The sequence below is a fragment of the Streptopelia decaocto genome (assembly GCF_964273445.1).
Source record: "Streptopelia decaocto genome assembly, chromosome: 1".
Classification (NCBI taxonomy): Eukaryota; Metazoa; Chordata; class Aves; order Columbiformes; family Columbidae; genus Streptopelia; species Streptopelia decaocto.
Window position 1 is genome coordinate 143881061 of NC_138663.1, and position 16055 is coordinate 143897115.

A 16055-nucleotide genomic window follows, 5' to 3' on the forward strand; every position below is an offset into this window, starting at 1 on the left:
TATCATCTTGCAGAGCATTTCTATAAAGCCAGCTGCGTTTTTGCCTGGCTACTTCCCCACTTGGTGAGCGTAGGTCACCTTTGCAATCTGTTCCTCATAAAAATCTCAGGCTTTTGTCCTCCTAGCCAAACATTTTCCCTTTGTTGTTCATAATCAAACATCTCCCACACAGGCAGAAATCTAGCTTGGAAGAAGCCAACCATTAAGGGCGTTGTCCAGTCTCTGCTTGAACACTGTCAGGCTTGGGGCCGTGACACCTCCCTGGGGAGCCTGTTCCAGTGCTCCACCACCCTCTGGGGGAAGAACCTTTTACTAATATCCAACCCAATATCCAATTGCAACCTATCTGATTACAAAGTACTTGTAAACAGTTCCTCTTCCAAAGACAAGCATGAAGCTATAAGCCACAAAATGAATTACAAAGGTTGTTCACAACATTTTGTGATACTTTCTCAAATAGAATAAAAAACCACTTAATCTCCAGAATTCTCAAACAAGATAAAATGGAGCAGCCCCTCTCACATGTAGTTTTAATAAGTGTATTCACTTAGCCAAGGTCAATAACTCAGGCCCTGAAACAGATTCCAATGTTGGATTTCAATTTTTTTGTCCATTACAATCCTTAACGTTCCACTTCAGTGTATTGTTTTAACTCAAAACATCAAGTGCAGAGCCGTAAACAAACCTTGTGCAATGAGGACACGGTTTGAAAAGAAGCACCTTTCTTGCGTTTCTTTTCTCCGCCCTGGTCAGCTAAGAGAAAAATGAAATAAATAAAAATCACAATCCGTATATCAGTAAGTGGTGCAGGCAGGGCATGGGAGACAGACAAACCATTCTAATAGTGCAACTCCCTGTGAATGAAAGACATAGCTAATGACTGGAAGGCTCTGACTGCTCAAATACTATACAAAATGTTCTGAACATCAAGTGTGATATATCAGAAGTTTGCAGCTCTCTGGCCATACTTAGGCTTTTGTCAAAGACCACTGTAAGCTTTCTGGACTGCACTTGCATTTCAGCATCACACAGCATCACTTGTTTTGCAGAAAGTCCATAAATATGGCTAAGGCACAAAAATAACTTTTCACAAAATAGAGTCAGTTGTGGTTTGTTAAAAAACCCATAGGGTAAGATGATACAGAAAAGTAATGCTTAGGGAAAATTTATACTTCACATTGTGCTCTATAGACACCGATTCTCACGTGTCTGCTATGCAGAGACTGAACTTGTACAAGTAACATTTGTTCAGAATAGAGGGAAATGAAAATTTATTTTTGTAATTTTAGATATAGTAACTTTGCATCCCCTGAATTTTGCTTAAAGCTTCCGAGTCAAAATCACTCAGATCCTCCAAAGGAACACTAGTGTCCAACATGACCTTTACGAAGTCTCACAAGAGACAAACATGACCCAAAAATGTACAGCAATTGCTGCAGCTGCAGCTGCAGCTTTCTAAACACTGGACCATTAGATCATTCCCAGGAGGTCTGGCATTCTGACACCTGTCAACAACAGTCAGCATAAAAGGAGAAGTGAGGAGTGCAATGTGTTTGATGCAATTACCCAAGACCTTTCCCCCTTTTGAAAGTGACACAGCTAAGACTGGAAGAGGCTAATCTGGACAGGCTGTTCTTTTCTCCTGACACTGAGGAAAAGCAAGGTAGTGTTCAGACAGACAGGAACATCCACAGGCAAACAGGCAGTTAGTAACTTGCAAGAATTTGCTAGTGGCAGGATTTTTGTTATTTACATTCAGCTCCATCTCTTATTCACATTATGAAGTCTTCAGCCTGCTTGCTTCCTCAGAAAGTGTTTTATGATTCATGACAACAATATCTATAGAAATGAGGTTACTAATAAATAGGCTGTAAGTGATTGCAACTTCAGGACATAAGAGCTACATCTTTGTAATGAATGTCAGTCTTATTTACTTAAGATCAATTTTCTGGATGCTTGCTACTTGTCTTCTCACAAATAAAACAGTTCTGTGTAATGCATACAGCTTAAATACGTTCTCGGACATACATTAGTCTTGTCAAACAAACAAACAAAAAAACCAAACAAAACACAAACAAAAACAACCAACCAATCAAAACAAACAGACAAAAAACCAACCAACCAACCAAAAACAAAAAAAACCCCCAGCAACCAAAAAGGAGGATGTATTGGCAAAATCTTCTACTTTGGCCATTGTGGAATGGTGTTGAGGTACCTTCAGTGTCCAAAACACTCTCTTAAACTTTGCATTTCCTATTTAATTCATAGTGGCTAGCAAGGAGGACTACAGAATGAGAAACAAGAGCTGTTCTTGTTCATGGGCATTTATGTACAATTATTTTTGTGCAACTCTTGCCTGCATATCTGAACACTTGAATGTTCAAAATCCCACTGGAGTGTTCATAACATACAGATCTCCTTGCCAAAATTGCTCAGAGGTATTACACATTCAGACCAGCTGGGTTAATGGCCTCCTTGGTATAACTGGCAAACGCCTACAGATGCTGTGTGCATCTAAATAATTAGTCACTGCCTCATTTAACATTAAGTCAATTGCAGTTGAGAGAATTGGTTTTTTTCTGAAATTCATTCCCAAGTGCACATTTCCGAAATGAAAGAAAACCCATGTGAGCTGATTCTGCTTACCGCTGTCAGCGCCAACGTAGCTTTCAAACAAGCTTGCCAGGAGTTTGTTGGATGATTTTTGGAAAATACCTACTACGGTTTCATTAAGCGGGTCTTTGTTCTTCTCAAGCCACCCGATGATGTTATAGGGAACCTACAGCAAGGCATCGAAAACAAATCAGAGGTTGCAAATATTCCCCTTCAGAGCAACCAGGAGTTCTTTCTGGTTTGGCTTGAAGCCAATGACCTTTTGTGAAGTGCTGCCCTCAGAGCAGTACCAGCCACCCACTTTTTCATCAGTTCCCCTCCAATTCTCTGCTTCCTAATTCCCAAACCTCTCTTCCTAATAATTACTGTCTGAATCCTGTACACCCCTTCCAAACTATCTGGTCCCTACATCTTCTCATGGACTCCATGGAGCTGGCTGTAGAGGTACCGCATCATCAGTGTTCCAGGAACCCTACTAATAGGTGCTGAACTATAAAATGCACAAGTAATAATTTCATTTCACAACAGCATGCTGCACCAGAATAATCAAGATTTTCTGACAGAAATTGATAATCTAACTCCTGGACTTTGCCACAGCTCTGTTTAGTCGGAAAATATGTTCTATTATTAGTACCATAAGAGGATAGAAGTTTTAATTTTCTTTGCTGAATACATTAACAATTACAGATAAAGAGCAAGATGAACATTATTTGTCTTAATAAATACAAAATTTGTTAAATGTTCAATTATCATTTAAAATTAACAGCATAAGGTAGGTTCCAGCTCTGCTGTGCTGAGATTTCATATCAACTCTTTTACAACAAAAAATTTTCTCTCAAATTATTTCTGCCCATCTGGTGTGAAAACACAGCTTTGAAACTGGGCAAGTTTTGGCTCAAGGATCGCAGTACTAGATTATACTCCCTTTTGTCCCATCATCAGCGAACCTGTTAACTAAACCTTCACAGCAGAATTAACCACATTTCTGTTGGCTGCTTTGATACACTGCTCCTAACATGAGTAAAAGGTTATGTCAAATATATATAATTAAAAAAAAAAACCAAACATCCCTGAAGTTAAGCAGAAGTTACTCAGTTCATTTGTACAGGGAACCAAGATGACAAGTTAGATGCTATAGCTGTTCAGTCACTGGTCTGAATCTGATTATAGGAAAAGTGATAAAGGCAAGGCATATTTTCAGCAAAAGCACTATTAACCTTCCTCAGTTTGTTATATTTGTGTATCCAAGGACATCCTGGAGGCTGGTGGCACCTTACTGTGTTTCAATACTTACACAGAGAGAATAGACATCTGCTTTTACTCCTCAGTGTTCCTTTATCCCACTCTCATCCTTCCTACCTCCCCTGTTGTACACTGTGGGCCAAACCCCAAACCCCACCTGGAAGACCTCTAATACAAAGTCTACCTGCCAGCTGAGAAACTTACTGCACCAGCATAATGAAGAAGTTCAAAGTGAGCTTCGTATTTCCTTTTCTTATCAGGCCTGGGCTTCTGTAGATTAGGCGACTTGCCAAGATGATTGTCATAGAGTTTGGCTTTGAATGTCATATCTGTAGCTTTTGGGAACATACATTCCTCTTCGAGGATAGACAGGATTCCCAGTGGCTGTGGATTTAAGAACATCTTTGTTGGAAAATGCTTAGGCTGCCTGCTTTCAGTAGCAGTGCAGCCTTTAGGTTTGATCTGATGGAATTTTAAGCCTGCAAAATTTCCTCTTATCCCGAGGAGGAAGCCTCTGACAACTCTGTTAAAATAGTAACCACACCTTTGACTATTCAGCGTGTCAGTTCTGCCTTAGGAGGCTTTATGATGACTTCCAAAAAGGGTTTGATTTACCTTTCAAGGCATTTGAGCCAGCTAGCATTTTATTATTCACATCTCAGGAAAAGAAGAACTAACCTCCTAGCACTGGACAGATTGTTTGAGGCACTAGGATCATATGCAGATATCGTACCCCTGGAGAAGAAAGCCATCAAGTAGAAGAGCACTTAATAATCAGCCTTTCTACTCCAGCTGTTCCAAACATTCTGCTAATACAAGATTCAAACTTTCATTTTTCCTCCCAGATCAGCAGGGTTAGATGCCATGCCATAAGAGATGGCAGAGAGAGAGATACACCAAAGGACAGCTGTCCCCACCAGAACCACATTATACTCACAAAGAAGAGAAAAGAAAGGCATATCCTATGCTAGGGAAGCGATGAGGGGGAAGCAATAGTTTCAGGCTAGGAAGAGCATGAAGAACTTTACACATCAACATGTAATGTAAGAAATAGGAACCTCACAGGGAGAAGTACAGGGCATGTGACTGAAATATAGCATTTGCCCTGAAAAGCTAACAAGTAATTTTGATGTTAAGCATATGCAGAACAAAGTAAATGGAAGAACAGTAGGGACAGAGAAAGACAAAAGTAAAAACCAAGGAGGATTTTACAGCCACACAAATTAACAGTTACAGTTTGTGGTTACTGTTGGCTCTGTAAGGAAACTTACAGAGGTCAAGCCAAGTAGCCGCAAATGCCGGTTTTCCTTTGATTCTGCATTGCATGTAGAAAGGTGAGAAACTTGTCCTGCTGTTTTTCCTACTCTCTGCACTGGGACTTGAGGACATCTCCAAGAGAGCATCATGAACAAAACCAATTCAGGAAATACACCTTTGCACTCCTGTACGTACCTTCTCAATTAGATCAATGCAGGCCTGCAGGTCCATGCCAAAATCAATGAATACCCAATCAATGCCTTCCTTCTTATACTCTTCTTGCTCCAGGACAAACATGTGATGATTGAAAAACTGTTGCAGTTTCTCATTAGTGTAATTGATGCAGAGTTGCTCAAAGCTGTTAAACTGCAGGAGACAAAAAAGAAGAATTTGGACTGCAGTTAACTATGGTAAGGGCTTGGTGGAACAGCAAGAAGGAAACTCTTTACATCTAAAGCCTTCTAAGCAGTAACTGGTTGAGAAACTACTGAGCACAACACCGAAGGCGAAGGAGGAGCTAGCTCAGTAGCAGGTGACTGGCTGCCTCATGTACTGCCCTCCAGAGCATGAGGCTGCCTGGATTTGTCCAGGTCTTTCAGGATACATGTGCCTTTCCATCAGCAGCATGCCACACTAGTCCTGTCAAGCAGAGCCAATGCACTCTTTGCTCTGCTGCATATGGAGAGCAGCATGTAGTAGCAACAGCATTAAGCACTTATCTGCAGGAATGGGTTTTGAGACACAAAAGTTGTGATGTGCTTTTCTCACATACGCTTGTTTACAATGATGATAAAATCAAAAAACAGCCCAGTTTGGAAAGAACTTGTGGTCCAGCCTTGCATGGGAGAGGGAGCCTAGATGAGATTGTCTAGCACCCTGTCCAATCCCATCTTGAAAATCTCCAGTGATGGGGACTCTACCAAATCCCTGGGAAGGTTGTTCCAGTGAATGATCGTTCTTACCGTAAAAAAATTCTTTCTTGTATTGAGATAAAAATATATATCTGATATCGATATAGAAAAAGGAAGAACTATCATACCCTGTAGAAGATGCTTTGTCTCAAAGAGAAAGAGTGGAAGCAATACATTTTCCTGAAACACAGCCCAAAACATGCGATGTGTTGTCTTTGCTAAAGGTTGCCACTCTTTCTCCCCAGGAAACATCAGCATGTCCACCTGTGCTAAATGCTGAGTGTTTCTACATCTAGTAATGGAAAAGCCTTGTAAAATCATATACACTATTTGTTTTACAGCTTTCTCAGCACTTTTCCTTCTGTTCATTTAGAAAAAGAAATACCCATCTGAGAGCTATCACTTAGTATCTTTTATGTCCTTCCGCCAAGTCCTCACACATTAATACTCACATCAAAGATTTCAAACCCAGCGATATCCAGGACTCCAATGAAGAACTGTCTTGGCAGCTTAGTGTCCAAGGTCTTGTTGATACGAACCACCAGCCATTTGAACATCCGATCGTACACTGCCTTAGATAAGGCTCCAACAGCATACAAAACCTAAAATACATGTTTAAAAATACCACTGTGTGAAACAGAACTCACTGTGGAACACAAGGATTCCAGTGCAGTAGCCCATTTCAATCCTTGCTTAGAATTTAAATGAAATTTCATGATGGTTCTTATAATCACCAAGGCATACTTAATACAACACACAGCTTCTCCCATTATCTATGCTGACTTTTCTTCAAATTGTTGTCATAGAATCATAGAATCATTTCTGCTGGAAGAGACCCTCAGGATCATTGAGTCCAACCGTAATGTATATGTGTATGTATATGCACATGTACATGTACATGTGTATGTATAATGTTATAAATTTGTATGTATGTATACTAACATGTACATTAAATGTTAGTAAGGTACTTCCTGGGAAACAGGTGGATAGCAAGCTGCAAATGTTTTACTCTCATACATTGCTGTGGAAGTCAGGTACCAGAAAGATTAGGGGCCAGATGCCAGCCATGATGCCCAGAGCTACTGCCAGAATGAGGAAGGTTTGTGTTCAACTTGCTCATTACCATTTACTTCTAATTTTTGAGGGACATTACAGCATAAGCAAGTGATAGGAAAAGTCTGTCAAAAGTCTCTTCTTTAGCCTATATGTGACTACACCAATAGGACAGACCTGTCTACAGCAGTTTTCCAGTTTCTGAGCCTTTATCACAGCCTGTCTTCAAACAACACTTTTCACTGTAGCCAAAATGCTGCAGCATCTTCTACAATACTGCTACAGCTGCAGCAGTGCTAACCCAAGGACTTCTGTTTCCTAACTTAAGAGATACCTTTAAGTGGATATTGCCTTTAGCTGATTGAGGTCACACAGAGCTTAAAATTACATTAATAATGAATGAGTGATGAGTGAATAAATAATCCACAGCTCAACTCTTCTAGGTGACTATTCTCATCCAGAATTAAATATCAACTCCCATGTGGTTTTACTGCACCTAATTTCCTTGAGTGGCTGCTACTAAGAGATCAGAAAAACAATCCTGTCAAAGGGAGTGCCAGCCACTATTCCTTTGTCAGTCTCTTTACCAGTTTCACGCACTTTCAGTCTGTTCCCCCAAGCATGGGAACACAAAATAAGAACAGGTACTAAAGGTACATGTTAATATTTCTAGCAGCTGTCTATCTCTCTGAGATGTTACAGATGAATCCTCAAGGCTTGTGGGACAGGTTCCCAAATACCCTGAAAGGTTCTCCTTACCTGCTCAACGCTTTGACCTTTGGTCACATACTCATTCCCAACTTTCACTCTAGGGTGCAATAAACCCTTAATCAAATCGGAGGAGTTGATTCCCATCAGGTAGGCAGCTTTGTCAGCACCTGATCAAGAGAAACAAGGTTTAAACTGGCTTTGAGCTTCTACATGGAAACATACCTAGCCAAGAAAGAAATTTAAAGTATGTCCACTTCCAAAGAAAAACTGGATAAAATCCTTGCTCTTGTAATGAGTTGTTTTGTGTTAAGTGTGTCTGTACCCTCCCTTGTGGTAGAGAAGGTCATCTAGCTACCTTAGATCCCAATAGCTACAAGAATCACACTTGAGAAACTCTTCATATGCAGGGAAAAGAATGTATCTCTACACTCGTAGACAGTTCTGGGTGCAAGAGGAAGTAAAGGAGCAAGACCTGGAGACGTGAAAGAGAAAGCTAAGGCACCAACTTTTTACAGCCATTTTCTTCAAACGATCACGAAAGTGGAATTTCATTGGATTGTTTCATTGTTCATAGTTCGTGGTGTCTATTCACCTTCTACTAGGTGAGGTTACCCACCACTGAACAAGCCTGCTCATTGCCACTTGCAATACAAATAAAGCACAGCACTCTTGGCTACATTGTGCGAGATGAAAGCAAACAGGCTGCTTCTTCCCCAACACAGTGCACAAGACCTGCCAGACTTTTGAAGGTAAGGAGTACTTTTAGGTGTTATTCTTACTTTCAGTGCCATCAGCCTCTGCCTGCTCTTCTCTGGGTCTTTGTTTGAATTTCATGTTCCCAAAGTGCATGATGGCACCTGTGAGCTTGTAGGAACCAGACTTCTCATCTGGCACAAATCCCAAGATGTCCATGGCTTGCTGTGAAGAGGAAACAGGTATTTTGTCACTTCCCTATTCATAACATTTTGCCACCCTGCAATCCACCTTTTCATGGCAGATATTACTAAACTGCCAAGGGGTGTTATCTCACAAAGCAGCCACTGGACCACCCTGAAGACCCAGCAGTGGCTGTGGAGCAGGAGGAGAGCTTTATCTAGCATTTTTTGTACCAAAATTATAAGAACATTGTGCCCATGGGCATTACGTGAAGCAAGGCCAGATTCAAAAGTGTAATAGTTTATCAGGCCTCCTGCTTCATAGCATGAAAGCAATGAAGACCCATTTCTGCTTTTGCTTTAGTCCAATAGCTTAAGTGATGGAAGTTTGGCTCCTGCCATCACTTTTCCTCCACACATGCACCTAATCTATGAAGCACAAAGTCAAATCAATACAGGCTTACATCTGTTGCCAGCAATTCTTCTCCATCATCCAAATTGTCCACTGTAACTACTCCTTGTGAGCAAAAGTGGTAGTCATACGGGTTGGTAGATACCAGCAGCATATCTGTAAAAGAACTGTCAACGTCAAGATGGCCATCCATTCCAGATATCCCGAAAAAATGGAGGTCAAAAGATCAACTCTGACATACATATGTCTCTGCACAACAGTTTATAAAGTTTTTTGTTTGTTTGGGGGTTTTCTTTTGTTTTGTTTTACAAATGCAGGGCAGCAACCAACTCTCTTGTTCTACTAGTTCAGTCTGAAAACAAACATTTAGAGAAAGTGTGAATAAAAAGAATATGGGAATACTGCATATGCATCTATTAAGCGTGTTTTGCAGTATACAGAGTTCATCTTTTCCTGTATAGCCCTACTTTCTGCCTTGTGTGCCTGTAGGGGTAAAAATCCCATCTAAATACAGAGGAGAAAAAGTATGATCCAAGACAGGGACAGTGGGCATGGTTCCCCTCTTTTATAACAGTCTCACAAAACCGCAACTTCCAGGACTCTTTGCAGAAGACACTTGTTTCTTGATGAAAAAAAGTCTGAATATGGCTCTCTTTTTCTCTCCTCTTTCCTTTTCCTTCACATCAAAACCCCAAGATACAGAGTTGTTTTCTAGAAAGCTAGCAGGCTCCAAAACTACAGGAAGAGTCCTTCCTTCCACATTCAGCAGACCAAGGTTTGGTCTAGATTTCAACCTTTATATACATATACACATATCTACATGTCTATAATGTGCATGTATGTAATTATGCATGTATCTATCAATATATGTGTATATAAAAACCATATTCTCTATTTGTTTTAATTTGCTACGAAGTCACTATGTTATGCATTCGCTTATCTGCACTTCTGTTTTTCTATATTTATACTCATCTATATTTAGATATGTATGTCTTTATATACAAAGACATAAACTTCTTGTCTATAAAACAGAAGTCCCCATTGGTTTCAGCCTCTTCAAGAGCCTGCAGACATGCTCTTGCTGGCCAAAAAGGTGTGTGCTGTTGGAGAGCGTGCAGATAGTCTATGAGAAAGAGCATGTTTTCCCGGCAAAGGAATTCACACAGGAATCTCAGTGCAATCCTTCCTTGAAATCTTTCCCGTAATTGTCATTAATTAGGCCACGTAAAAGCTAAGAGGGTTAGGGATTTGACCACGCACTGTCAGGATAATAAGTCTTCAAAACAGATTATGCTTGCTATGGCTTAGTAGCAGTTTAATGCAGCAATGAAGTGACTCTTCAATGTGTTTTCTAAAATATGTTTCTTCAGAGCACAAATTAAATTCAGCAAACCTCATAATTTAAATAACCAGTGGAAGTTTTATTCAAAGCATTCGGAGATGGGAGCAGAGTGACTTCATCCGTTCTCTGCACTTCTCTAGCTGGTCTACAGGACCGCATTGAGCCAGAGAAAACTTGAAAGGGGTAGTGGCCACACGATCAGCAGCAGGCAGCTCTGCATTTTGCTACAGAACGTACTAGGCTGCCAGGTTTGGCACTTGGGGTGGAAAAAGGGAAGTAGCTTTTTTACATGGACCTATAAGCAAATCTCCTCATATGTGAAAATCTGGACCATTAAATTTTTATCACCAGAAACGCTTTTGGAGGCGTAGCGTTTTCCAGATGTTTTGAGACCTTGGATTACACAAATTCAGAGTGACGTTTCTTGCCTTTATAACGCTACGTTTCAAAAGCCCTGACTGAGTCTCATTCCTTTAGTCTAATCTGAAATACAACTTCATTTTATAGGGTACCTTCATCAGCACAGCACAGGAAAAAAAAGGGTCGCTGTTGCTAATATTGGAATAGCATCTTTCAAATAGTGTATTTGACAGTGGAAGTTCAGTGTTCTCCAGTGGAAGTGTTAGGGCCTTTCTGAACACAGGGTTGCCCCTTGCCCCATCCTCAGCCACTGTCTATTCAGTTGAAGGTTGGTTCTTAAAAGCTGTGCATCCACATAATGCTTACCCAGTAACTCTGGTTTCTTTCCTGACAGGATTTGGTAGAAGATGTGATAGTCTCTTTCACCTGGTTGCTGGAAAATCACTCGGGATTTCTCCAATAAATCTAGTTGCACAAAGAAAAATTCAGTGAGAAAGGCTCTCCAAGCTTTCAGATGAGCAATTGTATGTTTTTTTAAAAAAGGAGAGAGTTTGCTGCTTACAAATCTCAATATCAGCAGATGACAGCTTGCCTGTGGTTCCAAAATGGATTCGGATAAATTTACCCTAATTCACACAGAAGAATATTCTAATTAGTGCATTTAGTATACACAGAAGGAAACAAAGGATGCTGCTTGAAGGCAATCATTTGAGCCAAAGAATCAGTTTATGTTAACTCCTTGAATTTGCATGGGCAGATTTTCAATGAGAAATATCGAACAATGATATTACACTTTTCCAAGCCTAAATCCATACATACAGCTGTGTAATCAGCTTGTGGGAAAAGGATAACCATGTACTTATCTGCCAGGCTAAGATACAGCAACACACGTAGCTTCCAGCTTCATGATGCGGGTTTACTGTAATGCAGGACTCAGAGCAATCAGCCTGGGCATGAGACAGACAGGCTGCTTTTTTGACTCCTCCTCATCTGCAGTCCTGACTTACATGCAACTACTTACATCAGAAGGGTGCTGTGATTTTACACTGCTTTACCCATTAAACTTGCATATTCATCCCCTGAATTTCATAAAAAAATGAGTAGTTTTCATTTCATTTGTCAGATTCAAACACATCAGCCTTTTTAAGCAATTCATTTCCGTCCCAGCTGACAAACTCCTTAAACAATGGTGTAGCTTTTCACAGATGCTTACAACCCCTCACCCTCTCCACCCCTTCCAATGTCGATTTTATCTGGATATGTTAGGGAAGCATGGGCTACAAACTCAGGCTGCCATCTTCATGCCACTCCTTTTGGACTTCTGAGCCAACACTAACCAGATGTGGCAGAGGCAGAGCTCCTGAGGCAATTCCTCTCCTGCAAGCCTGATGGAAACGAGGAGAGGCCCAAGGTCATGGTAGCACTGAGGGACAAGCAGGGGCAGCTTACTCAGCCAAAAAGGTAGATGGTGTGGACCAAAGGAAGGAGTCCTGCTGCGTGTGTGGGTCTGCAGAGGGGGAAGATGTGGGAGGGAGCAGGGACTGTGGTGTATTGCTGGCTTAGTGACAAAACAGAGCCATTATAGGGAGAGGGAATGACTTAGGCTAGCAGAAAACATGGTAGGAAAACAAGGCTATGCAGCAGACGTCGTCCTGGGAAAAATCTGCCATTGCTGTTCAAAGGGCTTTATAAAGCTAAGCTTTGCTTGTCTCATGATCATGTGCAGTTTAAACAACTATTCAGTGTGGATCTTCTTAGTTTATTTTTATCTTTAATATTTTCAGTAGTTTTTCCTGGTTAGATCCTACTTAGTTATTCTTCCACTGTGTGGAAATACAACCATTTCAGTGGACAAAATGAGAAGCAATTTATGAAGGAATTATCACAGAGATCTTATGAACTGGCCATTGTTGAAGAGGACATCGTTACGTTACATTACATTACAGACTTACAAAACGTGAGGAGTTGTCATTTCTAAGGGTTTTGGCATTTCCAAAAGCTTCTAGGGCTGGGTTTGCTTGAATTATTTGATCCTCCAAGGTTCCCTAGGAAAAAAGGTTGAATATTATTGAGAAACCTACAGGCCACAAACTCAGCTGTCAACTATAACTCGGTCATGCATTCACATTTAGAGAGAAGTCTCCATAGCAAAGTGATTTAGACCCACCCTGGGGGTGGCACAGTGTGAATGGCATAACAGCAAGATCATCAGTCAATTCTGAGTCCTTAAAAGGTCTCAAACATTCTGCTGCTCTCTACTGCTTTGCTTTGTAGTTTCTATATTTTATGCCGTCTGTATACGAAAGAAATAACCATATCCTCCCATGCACTGTGAAGCGTGTGGGGACATCCAAGTGATTGAGTGTAGGAGATGGGCTATTGAAGACAGTGACAAGCACTGGAATGCATTAGATCTGAAAGCACTCAGAGCTTCTAATATTCAGGATTTTCAAGATGAGAACAGCATTAACTGTCACTTGCACAAACTTCAGTTTGCTGAAGCAATCTACTTTAACTGCCTGGGCTTCAGGGATCCTTCACTGGGGAAACCACACAAAGTGAAATGCTGAGGTTCATGACACAGACTGACAGAGCCCAGTACCATTTTCACGTGGAAGAGATAAAACAGCAAAGCTGATGACTTACCCCAGTTTTGGTAGCTGGTTGCTGTCAAAAGAGAAACACAATGGAGGGGGGAAAAAAAAGAAAGAGAGAAATGTGAGGACTAACATGAAGGACATCACAAAACATAAAGATTAGCAAGGTTAGATGTCTAGTGGGCACAAACACACCATCAGGACTTTTTGAAGCTGTCCTTCAAAAAGCATGTGCAACTATTGCTTTGCATTCACCATACATCACAAAATAGCCAACTGTGCTTCTGCCCAGCTTGTTACTTTAACCCCTGCTCCAAACATCTACCCGGTTTTGCTCTGGAGATGTACCACAATGAACCAAAAAGCTAATTAACTGGACAGAGAAAAGAGGTTGGTGGTATGAATAAAAGGAGGTAAAAGCAAACAGACAAGTTTTAGATGATTAAGTCAAGCTGCCCTTGAACTCTTGGATTATTTGGAAAAAAAAAAAAAAGCAGTGATGATAGTGAAAGAAAAATGCCACCTGGGCTGATAAATTACACAGAATATCTTCCAGCAGCAATATTTGTTATTTGCGCAACTGTTCCACGAGCACACCAGGTTTCAGACACCATTATGAGCACCAACCCCACTGCACAGAGCAAGCTGGCTCTGCACCAGTCAATCATTCATTAAGAGAGCCTTGCAGGCCCGAGATGAATGTATATTAGATTTTGGCAATGTGAGTTATGTGTACAGAATCCAAGCCTGGCTGAAATTTTGGCCTTGTAAATACAGTTCATAGGAATTAGTTAAATCACCACGAATGAGAGTTGAGCCTTCAAGTGCAATGAAACTCATAGTGAACAAGCTTATAGCCACACAAGGTAAAAAGCAGCATGAATATAGCATTAACTATAGTCTTAGAGAGCACTTATAAGCAGAACAGCACTTATCCAGAGAGAAATACAGAAAAGCTGATTGAAAAAATCTTTTGTCAAAACATTCCTTTTTTATGGACAAAAAAATCTTTCAACAAAATGGACGTTTTCACGAGAAATTGAATCCTAGTCCTTTTTAAGACTATTTTTCATGTAAAAAAAAATCAAATTTCTTAATCTTCACAGTCTCCCCATCTTTTGACCAGCTGTAACACAATCAGAAACATATTTAACACATAGGAAAACTAAAACTCTTAGAAAAAAACAGCAGCACTAAGCATCTGTTCAGAACCAGGAGTGGTTTTGCTGCCCTGTCTGAAGCATGGCAAGTTCAGGTGAGATTTGCCTTTCTCCCATCAGAACAGCATGTTCTCAGTAGGGCTGTGTAGAAGCATCGGTATCTTTTCCCAACATTTTATTTTCTTAACCCTGCCTGTGGAGGTCTAGCACATGGTTCTGCGTTCAAGATGCAGGCCTGTGAGGCTGGATGTACACAACAGAAAAGCCTCAGGAGTGCGAAATGAAACAGCCGCCAGCAGACTTACGTTCTTTTTACCAGGTTCACCCAGGGCTGCCACCGTGGCAAAGTACTGGATGACACGTTTCGTGTTGACAGTCTTGCCAGCACCGGATTCTCCGCTAAAGGAAGGAAGAAGATAACATGGGAAGGAGGAAGATAACAATGGGTGTTGCTCAAATGGCTGTAACTCATCCTTTCACCTTCCTGCCCTGCCAGCTCCTCCCTGCACACAGGCTGTTTGCAGAATCACCGACTCTGATTTCTGCACCCTGTTGTTTGGCCGTTCCAGTGGAAATCACATTAAATTGATTGAATAAAGAGGTGAATGCCTACAATAGCAGCACCTAGTTTTTTCTGTGACTGGGCTCAGAAATCTAGTACAAACCCATGCTACACTGAGCTTCCTTTAAGTGAATGAATTTTTATTACAAACATCCAGACTGAGGATCTGAGGTATACCTATACACAGCTAAGGAGTTAGAAAACATACAGAAAATCTGCAGTAATTTACCAGCATTATCCAGAAGCACACAAGAACTGTGCAGAGAGATATTCAGCTCTCCATCTTTCATGCTTGCTAGTAAATGATGTGCCTCTTCTGCCTGGGTCATCTCTCTCCTTTTAGATGTGTCTACACAACACTCTTAAATGTGATTTGCAGCAAGAGCAATCACATTGAAAAGAAGGAGTCTTCTATGTCCAAAGAGAGCAGCCACAGCAAAGCTAACCCTGGAGGAAGCTTCTTTAACTGCCTGCTGAGTTGTTTTCATGCCTACTTGGAATGAACAACAGATGGAGATTAGAAATGGGCCAGCCTCCATCAAACCCTTAGCTACTCCTTTTTCATGGGGCTCAAGGCAACCATCAGATGGCCAAATTGCTGGTTTGAATCACATTCCAGGCAATTTAGCAGAGCTTTCAAAGGTCAACTTGCATTTCAGTAGTATTTTTTTTCTTCTAAGTTTTTCACAGCAACAAAGTCTCATATCAGTCAAAAAAAAAAAAAGCACTTACGTGATCAGCATAGACTGATTCTCACGATCTGTGGAGGAAAAGAAAATAGATAAACTTAGTAGGCTGTACAAATCACTTATTAAAATTGCAAATGAGTACCAACTATTCCAGAATCAGTCCTGCAAGGACAGGAGATAATCACATGAAGCAGAGATGGAAAGATAAAAACTAGTATCATCTAGTATGACCTCCAGCAATGCCGTTTCTAGCCCTGGCCTGAATCCTCCT

The 16055-nt window shown here is 40.8% G+C and overlaps 1 protein-coding gene across 1 annotated transcript in view; it reads right to left on the bottom strand.

Moving 5' to 3' along the window:
* The window catches only part of MYH15 (myosin heavy chain 15), a gene marked incomplete at its 5' end in the record, with an annotated part of 45741 nt that overhangs the window by 24579 nt on the left and 5107 nt on the right, over nt 1-16055 (bottom strand). Inside the window, 13 exons of the mRNA XM_082043113.1 lie at nt 686-753; nt 2647-2779; nt 4060-4239; nt 5308-5478; nt 6476-6625; nt 7836-7954; nt 8567-8705; nt 9127-9230; nt 11143-11241; nt 11339-11402; nt 12729-12821; nt 14839-14932; nt 15828-15855. Of these exons, the coding sequence (XP_081899239.1) occupies nt 686-753; nt 2647-2779; nt 4060-4239; nt 5308-5478; nt 6476-6625; nt 7836-7954; nt 8567-8705; nt 9127-9230; nt 11143-11241; nt 11339-11402; nt 12729-12821; nt 14839-14932; nt 15828-15855 (1442 nt within the window). The remainder of the gene's footprint in view (nt 1-685; nt 754-2646; nt 2780-4059; nt 4240-5307; nt 5479-6475; nt 6626-7835; nt 7955-8566; nt 8706-9126; nt 9231-11142; nt 11242-11338; nt 11403-12728; nt 12822-14838; nt 14933-15827; nt 15856-16055) is intronic.